Genomic DNA, 21599 nt, shown 5'->3' with positions numbered 1-21599 from the left:
TGTGAATATTTAAAGATGTGACACGACTGAGGCGCTAGTGGAGGACTGTGTGTCATGTGCACATGTTATTATGTACACATTAAATACACGTGTTGTGTATGTGTGCCATATGTACATGTGTGTTGATGATTGTCATGTGTACATGTTGTGTGTTGATGATTGTCATGTGTACATGTGTACATGTTGTGTTGATGATTGTCATGTGTACATGTTGTGTTTGATGATTGTCATGTGTACATGTTGTAATTGTTGTGTATGTTGTATTGTGTATGTTGTGTGTTGATGATATGTGTACATGGGTACATGATGTATGTTGATCGACATGTGTACGTGTTATGTACACATTAATACACGTGCTATTGTGTGTGTGTGCCATATGTACATGTGTGTTGATGATTGTCATGTGTACATGTTGTGTGTTGATGATTGTCATGTGTACATGTTATGTACACATTAAATACACGTATTGTGTATGTGTGCCATGTGTACATGTTGTGAGTTGATGATTGTCATGTGTACGTGTCATTATGTATACATTAATACACGTGTTATTGTGTATGTGTACCATGTGTACATGTTGTGTGTTGATTGTCATGTGTACATGTTGTATATTGATGATTGTCATGTATACATGTTGTGTGTTGATGATTGTCATGTGTACATGTTGTGTGTTTGATAGTCTTGTGTACATGTTATTATGTATGAATGCTTATAACATGTATGAATATCGCGTGTACATGTTATTGTGTATGTATGAGTGAAAGTGAGAATCTCTAAATCTCCTCCATGAAAATTGCAACGAATTTAAAAAAACTTCCGTTTTTCGTGTTTCATAAATGAATTTGAAGGTCGCAAATGTTTGTATATATACATACATGCACGTACATGTAAAATGTGTGTACAGAGTTTTAACACAGTATGTTAATAAAGTTCTGCTCTACATGATGGCTTGCCTTGTATACATACATATAATATATATATATATATATATATATATATATATATATATATATATATATATATATATATATATATATATATATATATATATATATATATATATATATATATATATATATATATATATATATATATATATATATATATATATATATATATATATATATATATATATATATATATATATATATATATATATATATATATATATATATATATATATATATATATATATATATATATATATATATATATATATATGGGCAATAAGATCACAGTAAACAGGTGATTTTAAAATATGCAAAACAACCACTGTGAAAGAGTAGTGAAATTCCAAGCGCTTTCGTGACTACTCACATTGTCGGTGAGTAGTCACGAAAGCGCTTGGAATTTCACTACTCTTTCACACTGGTTGTTTTGCATATATATTTTTTTTATTATTTTATTATCACACTGGCCGATTCCCACCAAGGCAGGGTGGCCCGAAAAAGAAAAACTTTCACCATCATTCACTCCATCACTGTCTTGCCAGAAGGGTGCTTTACACTACAGTTTTTAAACTGCAACATTAACACCCCTCCTTCAGAGTGCAGGCACTGTACTTCCCATCTCCAGGACTCAAGTCCGGCCTGCCGGTTTCCCTGAACCCCTTCATAAATGTTACTTTGCTCACACTCCAACAGCACGTCAAGTATTAAAAACCATTCGTCTCCATTCACTCCTATCAAACACGCTCACGCACGCCTGCTGGAAGTCCAAGCCCCTCGCACACAAAACCTCCTTTACCCCCTCCCTCCATCCTTTCCTAGGCCGACCCCTACCCCGCCTTCCTTCCACTACAGACTGATACACTCTTGAAGTCATTCTGTTTCGCTCCATTCTCTCTACATGTCCGAACCACCTCAACAACCCTTCCTCAGCCCTCTGGACAACAGTTTTGGTAATCCCGCACCTCCTCCTTACTTCCAAACTACGAATTCTCTGCATTATATTCACACCACACATTGCCCTCAGACATGACATCTCCACTGCCTCCAGCCTTCTCCTCGCTGCAACATTCATCACCCATGCTTCACACCCATATAAGAGCGTTGGTAAAACTATACTCTCATACATTCCCCTCTTTGCCTCCAAGGACAAAGTTCTTTGTCTCCACAGACTCCTAAGTGCACCACTCACCCTTTTCCCCTCATCAATTCTATGATTCACCTCATCCTTCATAGACCCATCCGCTGACACGTCCACTCCCAAATATCTGAATACATTCACCTCCTCCATACTCTCTCCCTCCAATCTGATATCCAATCTTTCATCACCTAATATTTTTGTTATCCTCATAACCTTACTCTTTCCTGTATTCACTTTTAATTTTCTTCTTTTGCACACCCTACCAAATTCATCCACCAATCTCTGCAACTTCTCTTCAGAATCTCCCAAGAGCACAGTGTCATCAGCAAAGAGCAACTGTGACAACTCCCACTTTATGTGTGATTCTTTATCTTTTAACTCCACGCCTCTTGTCAAGACCCTCGCATTTACTTCTCTTACAACCCCATCTATAAATATATTAAATAACCACGGTGACATCACACATCCTTGTCTAAGGCCTACTTTTACTGGGAAATAATTTCCCTCTTTCCTACATACTCTAACTTGAGCCTCACTATCCTCGTAAAAACTCTTCACTGCTTTCAGTAACCTACCTCCTACACCATACACCTGCAACATCTGCCACATTGCCCCCCTATCCACCCTGTCATACGCCTTTTCCAAATCCATAAATGCCACAAAGACCTCTTTAGCCTTATCTAAATACTGTTCACTTATATGTTTCACTGTAAACACCTGGTCCACACACCCCCTACCTTTCCTAAAGCCTCCTTGTTCATCTGCTATCCTATTCTCCGTCTTACTCTTAATTCTTTCAATAATAACTCTACCATACACTTTACCAGGTATACTCAACAGACTTATCCCCCTATAATTTTTGCACTCTCTCTTGTCCCCTTTGCCTTTATACAAAGGAACTATGCATGCTCTCTGACAGTCCCTAGGTATCTTACCCTCTTCCATACATTTATTAAATAATTGCACCAACCACTCCAAAACTATATCCCCACCTGCTTTTAACATTTCTATCTTTATCCCATCAATCCCGGCTGCCTTACCCCCTTTCATTTCACCTACTGCCTCACGAACTTCCCCCACACTCACAACTCGCTCTTCCTCACTCCTACAAGATGTTATTCCTCCTTGCCCTATACACGAAATCACAGCTTCCCTATCTTCATCAACATTTAACAATTCCTCAAAATATTCCCTCCATCTTCCCAATACCTCTAACTCTCCGTTTAATAACTCTCCTCTCCTATTTTTAACTGACAAATCCATTTGTTCTCTAGGCTTCCTTAACTTGTTAATCTCACTCCAAAACTTTTTCTTATTTTCAACAAAATTTGTTGATAACATCTCACCCACTCTCTCATTTGCTCTCTTTTTACTTTGCTTCACCACTCTCTTAACCTCTCTCTTTTTCTCCATATACTCTTCCCTCCTTGCATCACTTCTACTTTGTAAAAACTACTCATATGCTAACTTTTTCTCCCTTACTACTCTCTTTACATCATCATTCCACCAATTGCTCCTCTTCTCTCCCGCACCCACCTTCCTGTAACCACAAACTTCTGCTGAACACTCCAACACTACATTTTTAAACCTACCCCATATCTCTTCGACCCCATTGCCTATGCTCTCATTAGCCCATCTATCCTCCAATAGTTGTTTATATCTTACCCTAATTGCCTCCTCTTTTAGTTTATAAACCTTCACTTCTCTCTTACGTGATGCTTCTATTCTCTTTGTATCTCATCTACCTTTTACTCTCACTGTCGCTACAACTAAAAAGTGATGATATATCTGTGGCCCCTCTATACACATGTACATCCTGAAGTCTACTCAGCAGTCTTTTATCCACCAACATAATCCAAGAAACTACTGTCATTTCGCCCTACATCATATCTTGTATACTTATTTATCCTCTTTTTCTTAAAATATGTATTACATATAACTAAACTCCTTTCTATACAAAGTTCAATCAAAGGGCTCCCATTATCATTTACACCTGGCACCCCAAACTTTCCTACTACACTCTCTCTAAAATTTTCTCCTACTTTAGCATTCAGGTCCCCTACCACAAGACAGTGGCATGCGTGAAATGGACATGCCTGATGGGGTCAAGGTCACTTCACGCGGAAAACGCAAACGACAGCACGATGATATGGATATTTTATTCCTAAATGCTGTAACTAATAAAAAAATAAAAATGTAAAGTCTTCAAACTAAAGTTTTTTTAAGCCTTTAAAAAATATATATAATGGTCTATATTTTGTATTTGCCTCATACTGTCTCTGTCCCTCAACATGGACAGAGGGGGTCCGGGGAAATATATCTATTTGAGCAGTTTAGAAAATATTGACATTTTCGACAATACAGCTTCGGCCTTTCAAAATATAATTACTGCGACGCCTTTAAATCTATCCTTGAACTACGAAATAGCCTTGCTTAATGTTTTGTATCCCAAAAAAATTCAATGTTCTAACAAGAGACGATGCCGAATGCGGCATTGACATTATACAAAATCACATTACTGAAACAGGAATAAGTACAGAAGCAGTAGTCCACCACTTTCTACCAAAAAATGATGTTTTATCGACGGATACCAGCTTATACGGATACCATATTATTGAAGAAATTAATCGACAGCTAACAGCTGATTTAAAAAAAGCCTTTAGAGATAATTATTCGGCACATTTCCCGAAAGGGAAAATACTCAGTTATGATGCCGGAATTGGGAGGGTTTTAGTTTCGACCAGATCGTGAACCTTTACTGGAAAAAACCATGCTGCCACTTTATTTAAAGCTCAATTTAAACCGAGAATAGCTCGGGTGCTTGGGCTTAGCAGCGCTGAAAAATATTATTTATTTCGTAGTGACGTGCCCGAGGGGACCTCTCTCCCCAAGCAGATTGCCCCATTCAAACCTGATCCCACTGCCGGAGTTGATTATGTTTTAATATATAGTGATATTGTGGAACCGCAAATATACGGCAGTCAGTTAGTCAATATTCTGGATGCTTTCGCCTTTCAGGAGAGTTATTCAAAAGGCGCTCATCCCATGATGTACAAACCTCTATGCGTAACTAAATTAGATAAAATAGCCATCAAAATGACAGATCAGTTTGGTCGTAATCTGTCTTTTGAAAGCGGTCATTCCACTACCGTAGTGTTACATGTAAGACCGATAAATAAATAGAATCAACTCAGCATAAAATGGTTATTGTTTCTCTAACCGCCAAACATGCGTGTACCCTTTCAAGTGCCCTCTGAGCAGGAATTTCGGAGTTTATTCTCCCTAAAACCCTCCCATGTGGGGGCTGGTCTGGAGGATATACAAACTTTTCATGCGCCATACAGAGTCCGAGGTGGGGGATTTTTTTCGGCTTTAGCGGGTCTAGCTAAAAGAGCTTTACCTTCTCTTTTTAGAGTGGCTGCGCCAAGTGCAGTAGAATTTGGAACTAAAATGCTCGATGATTATCAGTCTGGAAAAACAGACATGAAAGCTGCTCTTAAATCTCACAGGATAGATGCTTTAAAAGGAGTTGCAAAGAAAGTTATTACAGGTGGCAGAGTAAAAACGGTGGGTAAGCGACGGGTGAATAATAAATGCAGGTTAAATAAACGCCGACGAAGTCAAGTTGGTTATAAAACCGATGTATTCTCTCTCGTATAAACAGTTGCTTATTAGCCATGGCGGGTGTCGGGGCTGAAAACAGTGGACTCAAAGTCCCGTTAAATGATTATTCTTCAAGCGTCATTAATCAATTCCCGCGACCGCATAGACTGAGACAAGTTGAGAGTTCCATAGCTCGCACTCAAAGTTTTGATACTCTACCAGTAAACCTTCCTCTCTCTCAGAAACTAAAAGATAATTTTCTAGAATTTAGAATTCCTGGAGTTCCCGGAGCATTTCTAGATTTAGGCAAAATAGTTATAGAATTTAGAGTGACTCTAACAGAGGCTGATGGGCAAAGCCCACTAGGAGACACAAACAACGTCGCTCTGATAAATGGACTGTCCAATACGTTATTTAAAGGCGTCCAGTGTTTTCTGGGCGAGCAAATAACGGAAACAAATTCTAGTTTTAATTACTGGTCATTTATTAAACTCTGCAGCTCAGTAAAACGAAGCCAGTTGTCGAGTATCGCCCGACTGGGGTATCTCTTGCCCGACTTTAAAGGAGGAGAAGGTATAACTAAATTGTTCGATACAGCCTATTTCGCCCGCACATCGGCAAAAGAACCACAGATACTGACAAAGAATGATAAAGAACAGGATATAACTCTGTGTTTTCCCTTGGCTCTGGACATATCCACTCTGGACCAATATCTGCTTGACAATATCGATTTAAAAATTAGGCTGGAATTATCCCCCCAAGCGTGGACTCTGAAAACAGACGATGATGCCAGCACATACCAGCTCCATATTAATTACGCTAAGCTATGGCTTAATAGGGTATACCCATATACATCAGCTTATATGGCCTTGAACAAGTCTCTAGCCTTAGACGCAAAGCCGATAATATATACTTTTAATCGCACTCTAAGTAAAAATTATGTGCTAGGTCACAATCAAACGAGCCTCCTAATAGATCAGCCATGGGGTCATGTAATTCCCGCCAAAATTTTCATGGTAATTTTGCCCATGACAGCCTATGCAGGAAAACATAAGGAGAATGGTCTATATTTTGAGCATGGGGATCTAGCCAGTTTATCCATATGTATTAATAATAATACAGTTTATCGCATAAGCAGTGATTTCCCCCATCATTATAGTAAATTATATTATGAAGCCATTAACTCTCTGGGCATTGAGGAAGAAAATTTAATTCTCTATGAATCATTCGCCTCCGGGCGAACCATCAATATTTTCAATTTAACAGACAGCCAAGTGGAAGACGCTCTCCCGATTGAAAAAATCTGGTAACTTGAGAATTGAATTACAGTTCTCTAAGCCCGCCCCTCATAATAAGGTAGTTTTATTATTTGCTCAGACCACTGGTGTTTTATCCATCGACCAGAATAGATCTGTTCATAGTGATGTGCGAGCATAAATAAAAAAAATGAATTGCGCGGAAATAAATAATAGTTTAATTCCAGCCCTAGGAAATAAAGTCACATATATTGGCTGTTTCACTATAGACGCTCTAAAGCAAATAAGATTAGATGGCTATCCCTCGGACAGGCCCATAGCGCTTGTAAGCAATATTCTTCCTTCGTACAGTTCAAAAGTAATGGGTCATTTTTTTCTCTTCTCTTGGACAAGAAAAATAGTCTATCCTTCTTCTTTGACAGTTACGGGAAAAAACCAGAGAATTATGGCATAAATTTAAAAAATTTTCTTTAACTAAATAAAATTAAATATTTATATCGTTTATCCGGCAGAACACAAAGTGATTTTTCACTCACTTGCGGTCTATATGTTATGATGTTTATTCATAAAACAAGCCTTGTGGGATTAGAAAGAGCTTCGTATTTTTAAAAAAAAAAATTCTCGGAAAAAATCGCTTTTTATCAATGACAGATTAGTGATAGCATATGCTAGAGAGAATTTTAAAATGTTGCCTCCCTGTGAAATTACATTTTGCCTAAGTAGTCAAGGTTACATTTGTGCTTCCCTCTGTGAGGAAGGTCACCTCTGATGAGAGTATCCCCCAAATACCCCTCCTGGCTGGTAAGGTCCTCTCTGAGCTGTATATAAGAGCCCGCTGAAGCTGTCTTCCCCACAAAAGATAGAGGCTGACCTCTCCATAGCCTTTACTCTCATCATGGTGAAGGAAGCAGACATTCTCGATTCTGGTAAGCGAGACATTTATTTTGCTAAAACTTCTCTTTGAATATTAACGAAACAAACGAGCGCAAGAGACTTATAATAATTTTTAAAGTTGAGTCTCTTTTTTCAACAGTTTTCATTGGACCAGTCAGAATTTGTAAAGTTTTGATTTTATTGGCTGGTAGATTGGATACTTCTATTTGAATATTAACGAAACAAATGAGCGCAAGAGATTTATAATAATTTTAAAGTTGAGTCTCTTTTTTCTTCAACAGTTTTCACTGGGTCAGTCAGAATTTGTAAAGTTTTGATTTTATCGGCTGGTAGATTGGAAGGGAAGGAACACGCCGGCATCAAACTCCTAAACCGGTGTCATTGTGATGATAGCAGGAAACGCAAACATAGACTTCCTCAGGAAAGGGTATGTCTTCTATGTTTCCCTCCTTTGGTAGATTAGAGACGAGTCCCACTCCTTTATTTGAAAGTGATAAATATGTTCTCTTTATGACTTACAGCCTGTGGAAGATGGGAACAGTTCATCTGATATAGAGGAGCCTATGAAGAAAGAACCAGATCTCGACAACGATGAAACGCAGAGCCTTCCCTCATGTCAGTCTGATGACCTCGTTGTGGACCTCTCTACGCTCGCTACTGCTCAGTCTGATGACTCTGTTGAGGTCACTGCCGCAGCAGGTGCTGAACAAACTGGCGACCTTGAAGCGGACCCTGACAACCAGTCAGAGAAGGAAGGGAAAACGGCCGATGAGGGAGTAAAGGCTGGAGATGGAGTAAAGGCGGGAGATGGAGTAAAGGCGGGAGATGGAGTAAAGGCGGGAGATGGAGTAAAGGCGGGAGATGACGTACCTGAAAAGGAAATCATTTTCGAGCGGGAGGTTATCAATCTTACAGAAAGTGAACAGGAGGAGTGCAGTCATTCAGTCTAACCACTAAAAATTGCACAGTTTCGCCCCTTTGCCCGTGCTAAAAAACTTTGCACAGCTTTTGCCCTTTTGTATGTGAATTAATAAAAATATTGCCAAACTCTGATTTTTCTTTTTTCTTTACATATAACTATATTACTATCTTCTCTAGTCTAAACACACACACACACACATATATATATATATATATATATATATATATATATATATATATATATATATATATATATATATATACAATATCACACCACTTAAGCCTCTCCCCATCTGAGAGCGGGTAAGAGGAAAATGTCAAAGTACCTATAAGAGCTCTATCAGCACAAAGGTCTTCCCTAGATGACCTTTCTCACTGCTTTAAGCCTCCCCCACCTGGAAAGATCTAGCAGCCGCGAGAATAAACGGTACCGTAGTACCCGGAAGAACCTTTTTTGCCGAGGTACGGGCGGACGAGCAACATTCCCTCGGAGACCAGCTGCCCTCCATTACCGCGTTCTTTAAACCCAGCAGTGTTGTGAAGTAGCAACAGTTGCGTCAGTGAGTTGCAGACCGGGGAACTCCCTCGGAGATGGCAAGCTTGTACCCAGTCACCTGAATCCTTTGTACAGCCTCTCCCATCTATCAGGGGAGCAGAGTTTGGGGAGTCAGAAGTGATCATTATCTACCTTTTCCTGCTTAGTAATACACAGAAATAAGTCTCTCTATCCCCTTGGGGGATGATTAAACATATTAAACTTGTACCCTGACAGCCCTGAGGTTATGCTGACCCCCGATTATCACATTCTTTTTCCATGGTCATTATCCTGGAATCCGCCACCCAGTCACCTGAATCCTTTGTACTGCTTCTGTTTCTACTTAGTAACACACAGGAATAAGTCTCTCTATCCCCTTGGGGGATGATTAAACATATTAAACTTGTACCCTGACAGCCCTGAGGTTATGCCGACCCCCCCATTATCACATTCTTTTCCATGGTCATTATCCTGGAATCCACCGGTGTTTCTAGATCAACAAGAACATACTACTCCCGTGAGATCATTGTCTCAAGGATCTTACCAGTGATTAACAGGAGTGACACTGTGGACTGTAGCTGCTGATTTCCGCTTTGCTTTTCTTTTTGTGAACAGGGACTATATGGTCTCTTTCCACTGTGCTAGGTACGTAGTGCTAAATAAATGCAAATTAGAGGCTAGTCTGCACATCTACTCAGCAACTTGTCTGGGCGCACATCCTTTTCTTGGCCCAGCGATTTAAGAAGATACACCTGCCTTATTGTCACCACCGCTCTCTCTCTCTCTCTCTCTCTCTCTCTCTCTCTCTCTCTCTCTCTCTCTCTCTCTCTCTCTCTCTCTCTCTCTCACTCTCTTTCTCTTTTCATCTGGTTTATTTCTTGCTGATTGCTGAGTTTTTCTCCTTCCTGTTTTCGAGTTCCGTCATTCTCTTACGTCTTCCCTGCCTGCTTTAAATTTGGCCATCAGTTTCCTTTCTATATCTCAAACATTCTCTTAAAACTTGTTACATTTCTCCTCTTAAATCCCCTTTTGCTAATTAGTTACCCTTTTCTCTTCCTTCGCTAGCATTTTTCCCAAATCTCAAAAAACAAATTCAAATTTGATGCCATTTGCTTCTAGTGGTCATTCTGTTTTTTCATGACTATTCATTTCCCACAGCTGTGGATTATTTTGCTCTTATCCCTTCACACCCATCCTATTCAATTATTTCTATTTCGTTCATGCTATTGATTTACTTTTTTCTGAGGAAAATTAATGTTAGGGAAGAATGGATGTAAGCTGAGACGGACAAGTATGTAAGAGTAGTATAAGTATAAGTGGTTTGTAGGTTTTTAAAAGGTTTGTATTTGTATTCATCTGTTAAAGTATTAAGTGTCGGTTGTAAGGATACGTATGAGTTGATATAGTGACGCGAGATAAATTACAGGAACCAGTTGACCTGAATATAAGTTGATGTCGTATGTGGGTCTTGGATTTGTGTTTGTATGTAGGTGTGATGTATGTTGGAGTGTTATGAGTGTAGCATGGGGTGATGTGAGTAATTTGGTGTGGTAAGTGTTGATTGGCTAGGTTACTTTGTGCATTGAAGTGTTGTGTGCACTGGAAGAATCTTTGTGGGTTGTAATTGCATGTGAGAATTGGCGTGATGTGTTTTAACTGAAATAGTTCGGAATACGTGTGTTAGAGGTGTGGTGAGTGAATTCTTGTGTCTGGTACCTCGATAGTTCCTGCTTAGCTTGACCTCACAGGCTTACTGCAGTGTTCCATGTGTATTGCAATAATTTGTCTTACAGTGATGCTAGAGAATTTGTATTTTAAAGATAGTGGTTGTGTCTTGTATCATTTTAAAGCTAAATTGTCCCATTTTGTCAATTAAAGAAATGAATGAACTCACCTATATGGGGATGCAGGGTTCGATTTCGGTGTGCGTGCGAGCGTGAATATGTACTCACATAAATGTACTCACCTTTATGTACTTGCAAGGTCGAGTTCCAGTTTCTGGCCCAGCCTCTTCCCTGATACCTACTGGAGGATTCACACTCTTCTGATTTTGACAGCTTTATCATACCTCTTCTTAAATCTATGTATTGATGCTCTCTACCACTCCACTACCCAGGTCGCTTCACATATTAAAAACCCTAAGGCTGAAGAAATGCTTCTTAACATCTTTGTATCTTGTCTGTGTATTAAACTTTTAGCTGTTTCCCCTTGGTCCTGGTTCCAGTCCCGAGCGATCTGTCCATGTCTTCTTTGCAGTTCCTCTTAGCATTTTGTACTTTATCATATCACTCCTAGTCATTTTATGGACAGGCGTTTGCCCTGGGAAGAAGTGTGTGTGTGTGTGTGTGTGTGTGTGTGTGTGTGTGTGTGTGTGTGTGTGTGTGTGTGTGTGTGTGTGTGTGTGTGTGTGTGGGTGTGTGTGTGTGTGTGTGTGTGTGTGTGCTTGTTTGTTTGTTGGTTTGTTTGTGAAAGTATCACGTGACTTTTATTGAAATGATCACAGCGAAGAGTTTTAAAATCATTATTGCTATTCTGAATAACAATATCAGTGTAGGAGAACGAGAGGCCGTAAACAAACTAATTATCAATAAATGTTGAGATCATAAAACATTTTTAAATATTTTCTCTGAACATGATCCCTTAGTCCCTGGGAGCTCTGAAAATAACAGTTAATTTGTGTTGAAGCTTTGTGTTGTGATCGCATATTACACTGTGCATTGATCATCCCGCAGACATGTGAGATCCCGTTAGATCAACGTAAATAAGGACAGGTGATTTTTGGGATCTGACTTTACGAGTGTAGGCAACGTAGCATTCATGAAATATTCGGGGGAAGTGGTTTGACTTGAGTTCTGGAAGTGGGAAGTACAATGTACCTGTAGGGTTTTTCGGGGGTCAACGCCCCCGTGGCCCGCTCCATTACTGCAAGGCAAGGCAGATACTGAGTGAGTAAAGAAGTGTATTTTTCCTTATCGTGTCTTTTTTTGTTGTTGTTGTTGTTGGTGGGAAACACTTGATGTGATGAAAAATATAAACAAAGGAAGCCTTTCCCCGTTGAACTGGCAATATACAGGATTACAACCCACAATAATTCATATGAGAAAGAAATCTAATAGGGAATTGAATTGTGTAACTCACAAAACTGAAACAAAAATAAACTTTGAATTGCATGTTTTCCAACAATATTCCCTATTGTGCTTAGTTTAGTAACAGTAGCTGTCAGTGGTGATTATGGTACGAGGTACCGAACTGTGCTAATGGAATTAGGAGACCGTAGTACTAGACTATTGTTAAGTGCTTTGGTAGTGGTACTGTGGTACTCGACTGTTGAAATGGCCTCTGGTATTTGCCCATAGCATAACGCTATAGTGATGAGTTGTAGAACCGGACTTTGATACTGGACCGTACTACGACACTGCAGTATTGTACTGTTGGCAACCATCTTTGCCAGTGGACTGTATTACTTGATTGTGGTAGAGGCCTGTGGTGCTTGATTGTGGTAGAGGCCTATGGTACTTGATAATGCTAAATGCCTGTGGTACTTGATTGTGCTAAAGACCTGTGGTACTTGATTGTGCTAAAGGCCTGTGGTACTTGTTTGTGCTAAAGGCCTGTAGTACTTGATGTGCTAAAGGCCTGTGGTACTTGATTGTGCTAAAGGCCTGTGGTACTTGATTGTGCTAAAGGCCTGTGGTACTTGATTGTGCTAAAGGCCTGTGGTACTTGATTGTGCTAAAGGCCTGTGGTACTTGATTGTGCTAAAGGTTTGTGGTACTTAATTTGTGCTAAAGGCCTGTGGTACTTGATTGTGCTAAAGGCCTGTGGTACTTGATTGTGCTAAAGGCCTGTGGTACTTGATTGTGCTAAAGGCCTGTGGTACTTGATTGTGCTAAAGGCCTGTGGTACTTGATTGTGCTAAAGGCCTGTGGTACATGGTTGTGGTACTTGATTGTGGAATTGGACTGAAGGAGGAGAGTGTGGCACTGGACTGAAGGAGGAGACTGTGGTACTGGACTGAAGGAGGAGACTGTGGTACTGGACTGAAGGAGGAGACTGTGGTACTGGACTGAAGGACGAGACTGTGGTACTGGACTGAAGGAGGAGACTGTGGTACTGGACTGAAGGAGGAGACTGTGGTACTGGACTGAAGGAGGAGACTGTGGTACTGGACTGAAGGAGGAGACTGTGGTACTGGACTGAAGGAGGAGACTGTGGTACTGGACTGAAGGAGGAGACTGTGGTACTGGCCTGAAGGAGGAGACTGTGATACTGGACTGAAGGAGGAGACTGTGGTACTGGACTGAAGGAGGAGACTGTGGTACTGGACTGAAGGAGGAGACTGTGGTATTGGACTGAAGGAGGAGACTGTGGTACTAGACTGAAGTAGGAGACTGTGGTACTGGACTGAAGTAGGAGACTGTGGTACTGGACTGAAGGAGGAGACTGTGGTACTGGACTGAAGGAGGAGACTGTGGTACTAGACTGAAGGAGGAGACTGTGGTACTAGACTGAAGGAGGAGACTGTGGTACTAGACTGAAGGAGGAGACTGTGGCACTGGACTGAAGGAGGAGACTGTGGCACTGGACTGAAGGAGGAGACTGTGGCACTGGACTGAAGGAGGAGACTGTGGTACTGGACTGAAGGAGGAGACTGTTGTACTGGACTGAAGGAGGAGACTGTGGCACTGGACTGAAGGAGGAGACTGTGGTACTGGACTGAAGGAGGAGACTGTGGCACTGGACTGAAGGAGGAGACTGTGGTACTGGACTGAAGGAGGAGACTGTGGTACTGGACTGAAGAAGGAGAGTGTGGTACTGGACTGAAGGAGGAGACCGTGGTACTGGACTGAAGGAGGAGACCGTGGTACTGGACTGAAGGAGGAGAGTGTGGTACTGGACTGAAGGAGGAGATTGTGGTACTGGACTGAAGGAGGAGAGTGTGGCACTGGACTGAAGGAGGAGAGTGTGGCACTGGACTGAAAGAGGAGACTGTGGTACTGGACTGAAGGAGGAGACTGTGGTACTGGACTGAAGGAGGAGACTGTGGTACTGGACTGAAGGAGGAGACTGTGGTACTGGACTGAAGGAGGAGACTGTGGTACTGGACTGAAGGAGGAGACTGTGATACTGGACTGAAGGAGGAGACTGTGGTACTGGATTGAAGGAGGAGACTATGGTACTGGACTGAAGGAGGAGACTGTGGTACTGGACTGAAGGAGGAGACTGTGGTACTGGACTGAAGGAGGAGACTGTGGTACTGGACTGAAGGAGGAGACTGTGGTACTGGACTGAAGAAGGAGAGTGTGGTACTGGACTGAAGGAGGAGACGGTGGTACTGGACTGAAGGAGGAGACCGTGGTACTGGACTGAAGGAGGAGAGTGTGGTACTGGACTGAAGGAGGAGATTGTGGTACTGGACTGAAGGAGGAGAGTGTGGCACTGGACTGAAGGAGGAGAGTGTGGCACTGGACTGAAGGAGGAGACTGTGGTACTAGACTGAAGCAGGAGACTGTGGTACTGGACTGAAGGAGGAGACTGTGGTACTGGACTGAAGGAGGAGACTGTTGTACTGGACTGAAGGAGGAGACTGTGGCACTGGACTGAAGGAGGAGACTGTGGTACTGGACTGAAGGAGGAGACTGTGGCACTGGACTGAAGGAGGAGACTGTGGTACTGGACTGAAGGAGGAGACTGTGGCACTGGACTGAAGGAGGAGACTGTGGTACTGGACTGAAGGAGGAGACTGTGGCACTGGACTGAAGGAGGAGACTGTGGTACTGGACTGAAGGAGGAGACTGTGGCACTGGACTGAAGGAGGAGACTGTGGCACTGGACTGAAGGAGGAGACTGTGGTACTAGACTGAAGGTGGAGACTGTGGTACTGGACTGAAGGAGGAGACTGTGGTACTGGACTGAAGGAGGAGACTGTGGCACTGGACTGAAGGAGGAGACTGTGGTACTAGACTGAAGGAGGAGACTGTGGTACTGGACTGAAGGAGGAGACTGTGGTACTGGACTGAAGGAGGAGACTGTGGCACTGGACTGAAGGAGGAGACTGTGGTACTGGACTGAAGTAGGAGACTGTGGTACTGGACTGAAGTAGGAGACTGTGGTATTGGACTGAAGGAGGAGACTGTGGTACTGGACTGAAGGAGGAGACTGTGGTACTAGACTGAAGGAGGAGACTGTGGTACTAGACTGAAGGAGGAGACTGTGGTACTAGACTGAAGGAGGAGACTGTGGTACTAGACTGAAGGAGGAGACTGTGGTACTAGACTGAAGGAGGAGACTGTGGTACTGGACTGAAGGAGGAGACTGTGGTACTGGACTGAAGGAGGAGAGTGTGGTACTGGACTGAAGGAGGAGACTGTGGTACTGGACTGAAGGAGGAGACTGTGGTACTGGACTGAAGGAGGAGACTGTGGTACTAGACTGAAGGAGGAGACTGTGGTACTGGACTGAAGGAGGAGACTGTGGTACTAGACTGAAGGAGGAGACTGTGGTACTGGACTGAAGGAGGAGACTGTGGTACTGGACTGAAGGAGGAGACTGTGGTACTAGACTGAAATACAATTTCTGGCCATTTTCTACAGGAAATCTTAGTCACAACCTTCATCATATTTAGGTGAAATTCTTAATCAGTTTTATTAAATCACGTTTATAAATGCAACTGGAATTTTGAAGTTTCATGATTAGAAAAGTATATCAGGAATTTTTTCACGATACCACAGAACCAACATATTTTTTTTGAGATATGATTCTTTGTCATTTTTAGGGTTGTAAAATGTATCTCTAGTGTGTTAAACCCAGGAACTGTTTCAACGGCTGAAGGCGCTCCTCTCAGGCGCTCCTCTCAGGCGCTCCTCTCAGGCGCTCCTCTCAGGCGCTCCTCTCAGGCGCTCCTCTCAGGCGCTCTTCTACGCCTATTCCCACTTTTTTCCTCTCTAATTATTTGACAGTTTGTTAGAAAAGCAGCAGAGCAAAAACAGAACACTGTATAACACAACATCACAGGTAAATTATTACTCAGAAGCCTAACGCAATTTTGAGGGGAGATCAGTGTGCGAGGGAGACACAGGTCAGCAGCACCGAGGGTTGACTCACCCGTCACATTGTACAGTTCCCTGAGACAATTAGCCACAGCACAGCCTCGACCACCATAATTGTTTTCCAGCTTCATTTTCCAAAACATGAAAATATCTACCGGATATTTCCACAACAATAGTCATTGTTTATTTTTTCCACCGTTTCCTTATTTTTTTTTCTTTTCTGCGTTATTTACCCTCTCTTCCAATTTTATATTAGGATATTCTCTCAGAACTGGTATTACCATCTTTATGAAAAAAAAAATATATCCTTATTATTTCGGAAAACATATCAGAAAAGTCTATCTTAAAATTATTAACAATATCTTGCGAATTCTTAAATTTTATAATTCAATAATCGAAATTTCTGGGCATTAATCTACTTTTTTAAATACACGTTATTTTCAGCCACTGCATATTCAAAAATTCTCCCTCTTATAGTTTATAAGAAAAATAAATCAAAACCTTTTTCTGATTTTACTGAAAATTGACATTCAATATCACCATTCATTATTAAATAAAATTTCAAATATTCCCCAAAAGTTGCATTAACATCACTGATTTTTTTTCTCATTATCATACTCATCAATTACTTTAAATATATTAACATGTAATTGATTTAGAAGTTTATTATCATCATTGGAATATTTCAACAGCACATATTGCATCTTGCAACATTCATCCAACAGGAATTTTTTAATAACTAAAGAGAAAAACTTTTTTTACGTTCGTAGAATTGGAAAAGTTTTACTCAAAAAAGATTCCATTATTCCAACATTCATAAATAATCCCATTGCACAGTATTGTTCGTAAAATATATTTAGTTTCCGCCCAGTAGCCAGTCTATCGATATTGTTCCATTGTGAATGTCCATGATAAAATACTTTATTCTTGTAGTCTCTGGACTCTATACAGCAGATAACATAATTTGTTTCAAAATTCTGTTTCTCGCGGGATTTATTTTCTGCTCAGTACTTGTGGTAGAAATCAGGTGTATTTTTCATGTATTCTGTTTACACTTATAGATGCTCGTGTAAGTATGTATGTACTAGTTTGTGAGTACCTTAAGTCCTTATGACATACAATGATCAGATCGACGAAACACACAAAGGACCGACTTGAGATTAGTTCCTGTGAAGTGTGTGTGTGTGTATGTGTGTGTGTGTGTGTGTGTGTGTATGTGTGTGTGTGTGTATGTGTGTGTATGTGTGTGTGTGTGTGTGTGTGTGTGTGTGTGTGTGTGTGTGTGTGTATGTGTGTGTGTGTGTATGTACGTGTATGTGTGTGTATGTATATGTGTGTGTACGTGCATGTGTGTGTATGCGTGTGTGTGTGTATGTGTGTGTGTGTGTGTGTGTGTGTGTGTGTGTGTGTGTGTGTGTGTGTGTGTGTGTGTGTGTGTGTGTGTGTGTGTGTGTGTGTGTGTGTGTATGTGTGTGTGTGTGTGTGTGTGTGTGTGTGTGTGTGTGTGTGTGTGTGTGTGTATGTGTGTGTGTGTGTGTGTGTGTGTGTGTGTATGTGTGTGTGTGTGTGTGTGTGTGTGTGTGTGTGTATGTATGTGTATGTGTGTGTGTGTGTGTGTGTGTGTGTGAATGTGTGTGTGTACTCACCTATTTGTGGTTGCAGGGATCGAGTCATAGCTCCTGGCCCCGCCTCTTCACTGATTGCTACTAGGTCCTCTCTCTCCCTGCTCCATGAGCTTTATCATACCTCGCCTTAAAACTATGTATGGTTCCCGCCTCCACTACGTCACTTTCTAGGCTATGTATGTGTGTGTGTGTGTGTGTGTGTGTGTGTGTGTGTGTGTGTGTGTGTGTGTGTGTGTGTACTCACCTAATTCACCTAATTGTGGTTGCAGGGGTCGAGACTCAGCTCCTGGCCCCGCCTCTTCACTGATCGCTACTGGATCCTCTCTCTCTCTGCTTCCTGAGCTTTGTCATACCTCTTCTTAAAACTATGTATGGTTCCTGCCTCCACTACTTCACTTGCTAGGCTATTCCACTTGCTGACAACTCTATGACTGAAGAAATACTTCCTAACGTCCCTGTGACTCGTCTGAGTCTTCAGCTTCCAGTTGTGACCCCTTGTCCCTGTGTCCCCTCTCTGGAACATCCTATCTCTGTCCACCTTGTCTATTCCCCGCAGTATCTTGTATGTCGTTATCATGTCTCCCCTGACCCTTCTGTCCTCCAGTGTCCTCAGTCCGATTTCCCTTAACCTTTCCTCGTACGACATTCCCTTGAGCTCTGGGACTAGCCTTGTTGCAAACCTTTGTACTTTCTCTAACTTCTTGACGTGCTTGACCAGGTGTGGGTTCCAGACTGGTGCTGCATACTCCAGTATGGGCCTAACATACACAGTGTACAGTGTCTTGAACGATTCCTTATTAAGGTATCGGAACGCTATTCTCAGGTTTGCCAGGCGCCCGTATGCTGCAGCGGTTATTTGGTTGATGTGTGCCTCCGGTGATGTGCTCGGTGTTATGGTCACCCCAAGGTCTTTCTCCCTGAGTGAGGTCTGTAGTCTTTGTCCACCTAGCCTATACTCTGTCTGCGGTCTTCTTTGCCCCTCCCCAATCTTCATGACTTTGCATTTGGCTGGATTGAATTCGAGAAGCCAGTTACTGGACCACATGTCCAGCCTGTCCAGGTCTCTTTGCAGTCCTGCCTCATCCTCGTCCGATTTAATTCTTCTCATCAACTTCACGTCATCTGCGAACAGGGACACTTCAGAATCTATTCCATCCATCATGTCGTTCACATATATCAAAAATAGCACTGGTCCTAGAACTGACCCCTGTGGGACCCCGCTCGTAACAGGCGCCCACTGTGATACCTCTTCACGTACCATGACTCGTTGCTGCCTCCCTGTCAGGTATTCCCTTATCCATTGCAGTGCCCTCCCTTTTACGTGCGCCTGATCCTCCAGCTTCTGCACTAATCTCTTGCGGGGAACTGTGTCAAAGGCCTTCCTGCAGTCTAGGAAAACGCAGTCTACCCACCCCTCTCTCGTGTCTTACTTCTGTTACCTTGACATAAAACTCCAGGAGGTTTGTGATACAAGATTTGCCTTCCATGAACCCATGGTGGTGTGTGTGTGTGTGTGTGTGTGTGTGTGTGTGTGTGTGTGTGTGTGTATTCACCTAATTGTACTAACCTATTGTGGTTGCAGGGGTCGAGACTCACCTCTTGGCCCAGCCTCTTCACTGAATGCTACTAGGTCCTCTCACTCTCTCCCTGCTCCATGAGCTTTATCATACCTCATCTGAAAGCTATGTATGGTTCCTGCCTCCACTACCTCACTTGCTAGGCTATTCCACTTCCTGACTACTCTATGACTGAAGAAATACTTCCTAACATCTCTTTGATTCATCTGGGTCTTCAACTTTCAATTGTGACTCCTTGTTTCTGTGTCCCCTCTTTGGAACATCCTGTCTCTGTCCACCTTGTCTATTCCACGCGGTATTTTGTATGTTATTATCATGACTCCCCTAACTCTCCTGTCCTCCAGTGTCGTCAGGCCGATTTCCCTTAACCTTTCTTCGTAGGACTTTCTCCATAGCTCTAGAACTAACCTTGTCGCAAACCTTTGCACTTCCTCTAATTTCTTGACGTGCTTGATCAAGTGTGGGTTCCAAACAGGTGCTGAATACTCCAATATGGGCCTAATGTACACGGTGTACGGTATCTTGAACGATTCCTTACTAAGGTATCGGAACGCTATTCTCAGATTTGCCAGGCGCCCATATGCTGCAGCTTCCGGAGACGTGCTCGGTGTTATACTCACCTCAAGATCTTTCTCCTTGAGCGAGGTTTGCAGTCTTTGGCCACCTAGCCTATACTCCGTCTGCGGTCTTCTTTGCCCTTCCCCGATCTTTAAGACTTTGCATTTGGCGGGGCTAAATTCGAGAAGCCAGTTGCTGGACCACGTGTCCAGCCTGTCCAGATCTCTTCGAAGTTCTACCTGATTCTCATATGATTTAATTCTCCTCACTAACTTCACATCATCTGCGAACAGGGACACTTCTGAGTCTAACCCTTTCATCATATCATTCACATATACCAGAAATAGCACTAGTCCTAGGACCGACCCCTGTGGGACCCAGCTCGTCACAGGTGCCCCCTGTGATACCTCATCACGTACCATGACTCGTTGTTGCCTCCCTGTCAAGTATTCTCTGATCCATTGCAGCGCCCTTCCTGTTACACGTGCCTGATCCTCTCTCTCGCGTCTTACTTGTTACTATATCATAAAACTCCAGTAGGTTTGTGACACAGGATTTGCCTTCCATAAATCCGTGCTGGTTGGCGTTTATACTCTTGTTCCGTTCCAGGTGATCCACCACTCTCCTCCTGATAATCTTCTCCATTACTTTGCATACTATGCACATCAGTGACACTGGTCTATAGTTTAGTGCCTCTTTTCTGTCTCCTTTTTAAAATATGGGTACTACATTTGTCGTCTTCCATACTTCAGGTAGTTGCCCAGTTTCAAGGGATGTGTTGAAGATTGTGGTTAGTGGCACACACAGGGAGATGTTGTCTGGTCCCATTGCCTTTGAGGTATCAAGGTCCCGTAGCAGCTTCTTCACCTCCTCCTCAGTTGTGTGTATGTCACCTAACACTTGTTGGTACATTCCTTGTTGGCGTCCCCCTCTGTCCTGTCCACCCAGAGGCCTTCCTGTCTCCACTGTAAATACTTCCTTAAATCTCTTGTTAAGCTCCCCACATACCTCTTGATCGCTTCTGGTGAATTCCTCACCTTCTTTCCTCAGCCTGATCACCTGGTCTTTGACTGTTGTCTTCCTCCTAATGGGGCTATACAGCAGTTTTGGGTCAGACTTGGCTTTCGATGCTATGTCGTTTTCGTACTGTCGCTGGGCCTCCCTCCTTATCTGTACATACTCGTTTCTGGCTCTTCGACTAGTCTCTCTATTTTTCTGGGTCCTTTGCCTCCTGTATCTTTTCCATTATCTGTTGCACTTAGGTTTTGCCTCCCTACACCTTCGGGTAAACCAAGGGCTCACTTTGGTCTTCCCATTATTTCTATTGCCCTTGGGAACAAACCTTTCCTTTGCCTCCCTGCATTTTGTTGTTACGTATTCCATCATTTCATTTACTGGCTTTCCTGCCAATTTTCTGTCCCACTGAACCTCCTGCAGAAAGTTCCTCATACCTGTGTAGTCCCCCTTTTTATAGTTTGGCTTTTCCCATCCAA

General features: G+C 42.3%; 1 protein-coding gene across 1 annotated transcript; it reads left to right on the top strand.

Annotated features, from left to right (window-relative positions):
• Positions 1-7842: 7842 nt before the first annotated feature.
• LOC138851465 (uncharacterized) lies at positions 7843-8791 on the top strand. Its single transcript, XM_070080621.1, has 3 exons — positions 7843-7873; positions 8123-8268; positions 8363-8791. The coding sequence occupies exons 1-3, from the start codon at positions 7843-7845 to the stop codon at positions 8789-8791; spliced, it is 606 nt and encodes a 201-aa protein (XP_069936722.1).
• Positions 8792-21599: the final 12808 nt, after the last annotated feature.

The sequence above is a fragment of the Cherax quadricarinatus genome, unplaced genomic scaffold, assembly GCF_038502225.1.
Source record: "Cherax quadricarinatus isolate ZL_2023a unplaced genomic scaffold, ASM3850222v1 Contig686, whole genome shotgun sequence".
NCBI lineage: Eukaryota > Metazoa > Arthropoda > Malacostraca > Decapoda > Parastacidae > Cherax > Cherax quadricarinatus.
The sequence above is the reverse complement of the archived record's forward strand: the minus strand, read 5'-3'. Positions and strand labels throughout refer to the sequence as shown.

Excerpts from the sequence above, each read along its gene's own strand:
- LOC138851465 (XM_070080621.1), top strand. The coding sequence starts at position 7,843 with ATGGTGAAGGAAGCAGACATTCTCGATTCTG. Across the intron at positions 7,874-8,122 it reads AGCAGACATTCTCGATTCTG|TTTTCACTGGGTCAGTCAGA; the intron begins GTAAGCGAGACA and ends TTTCTTCAACAG. Across the intron at positions 8,269-8,362 it reads ATAGACTTCCTCAGGAAAGG|CCTGTGGAAGATGGGAACAG; the intron begins GTATGTCTTCTA and ends TATGACTTACAG.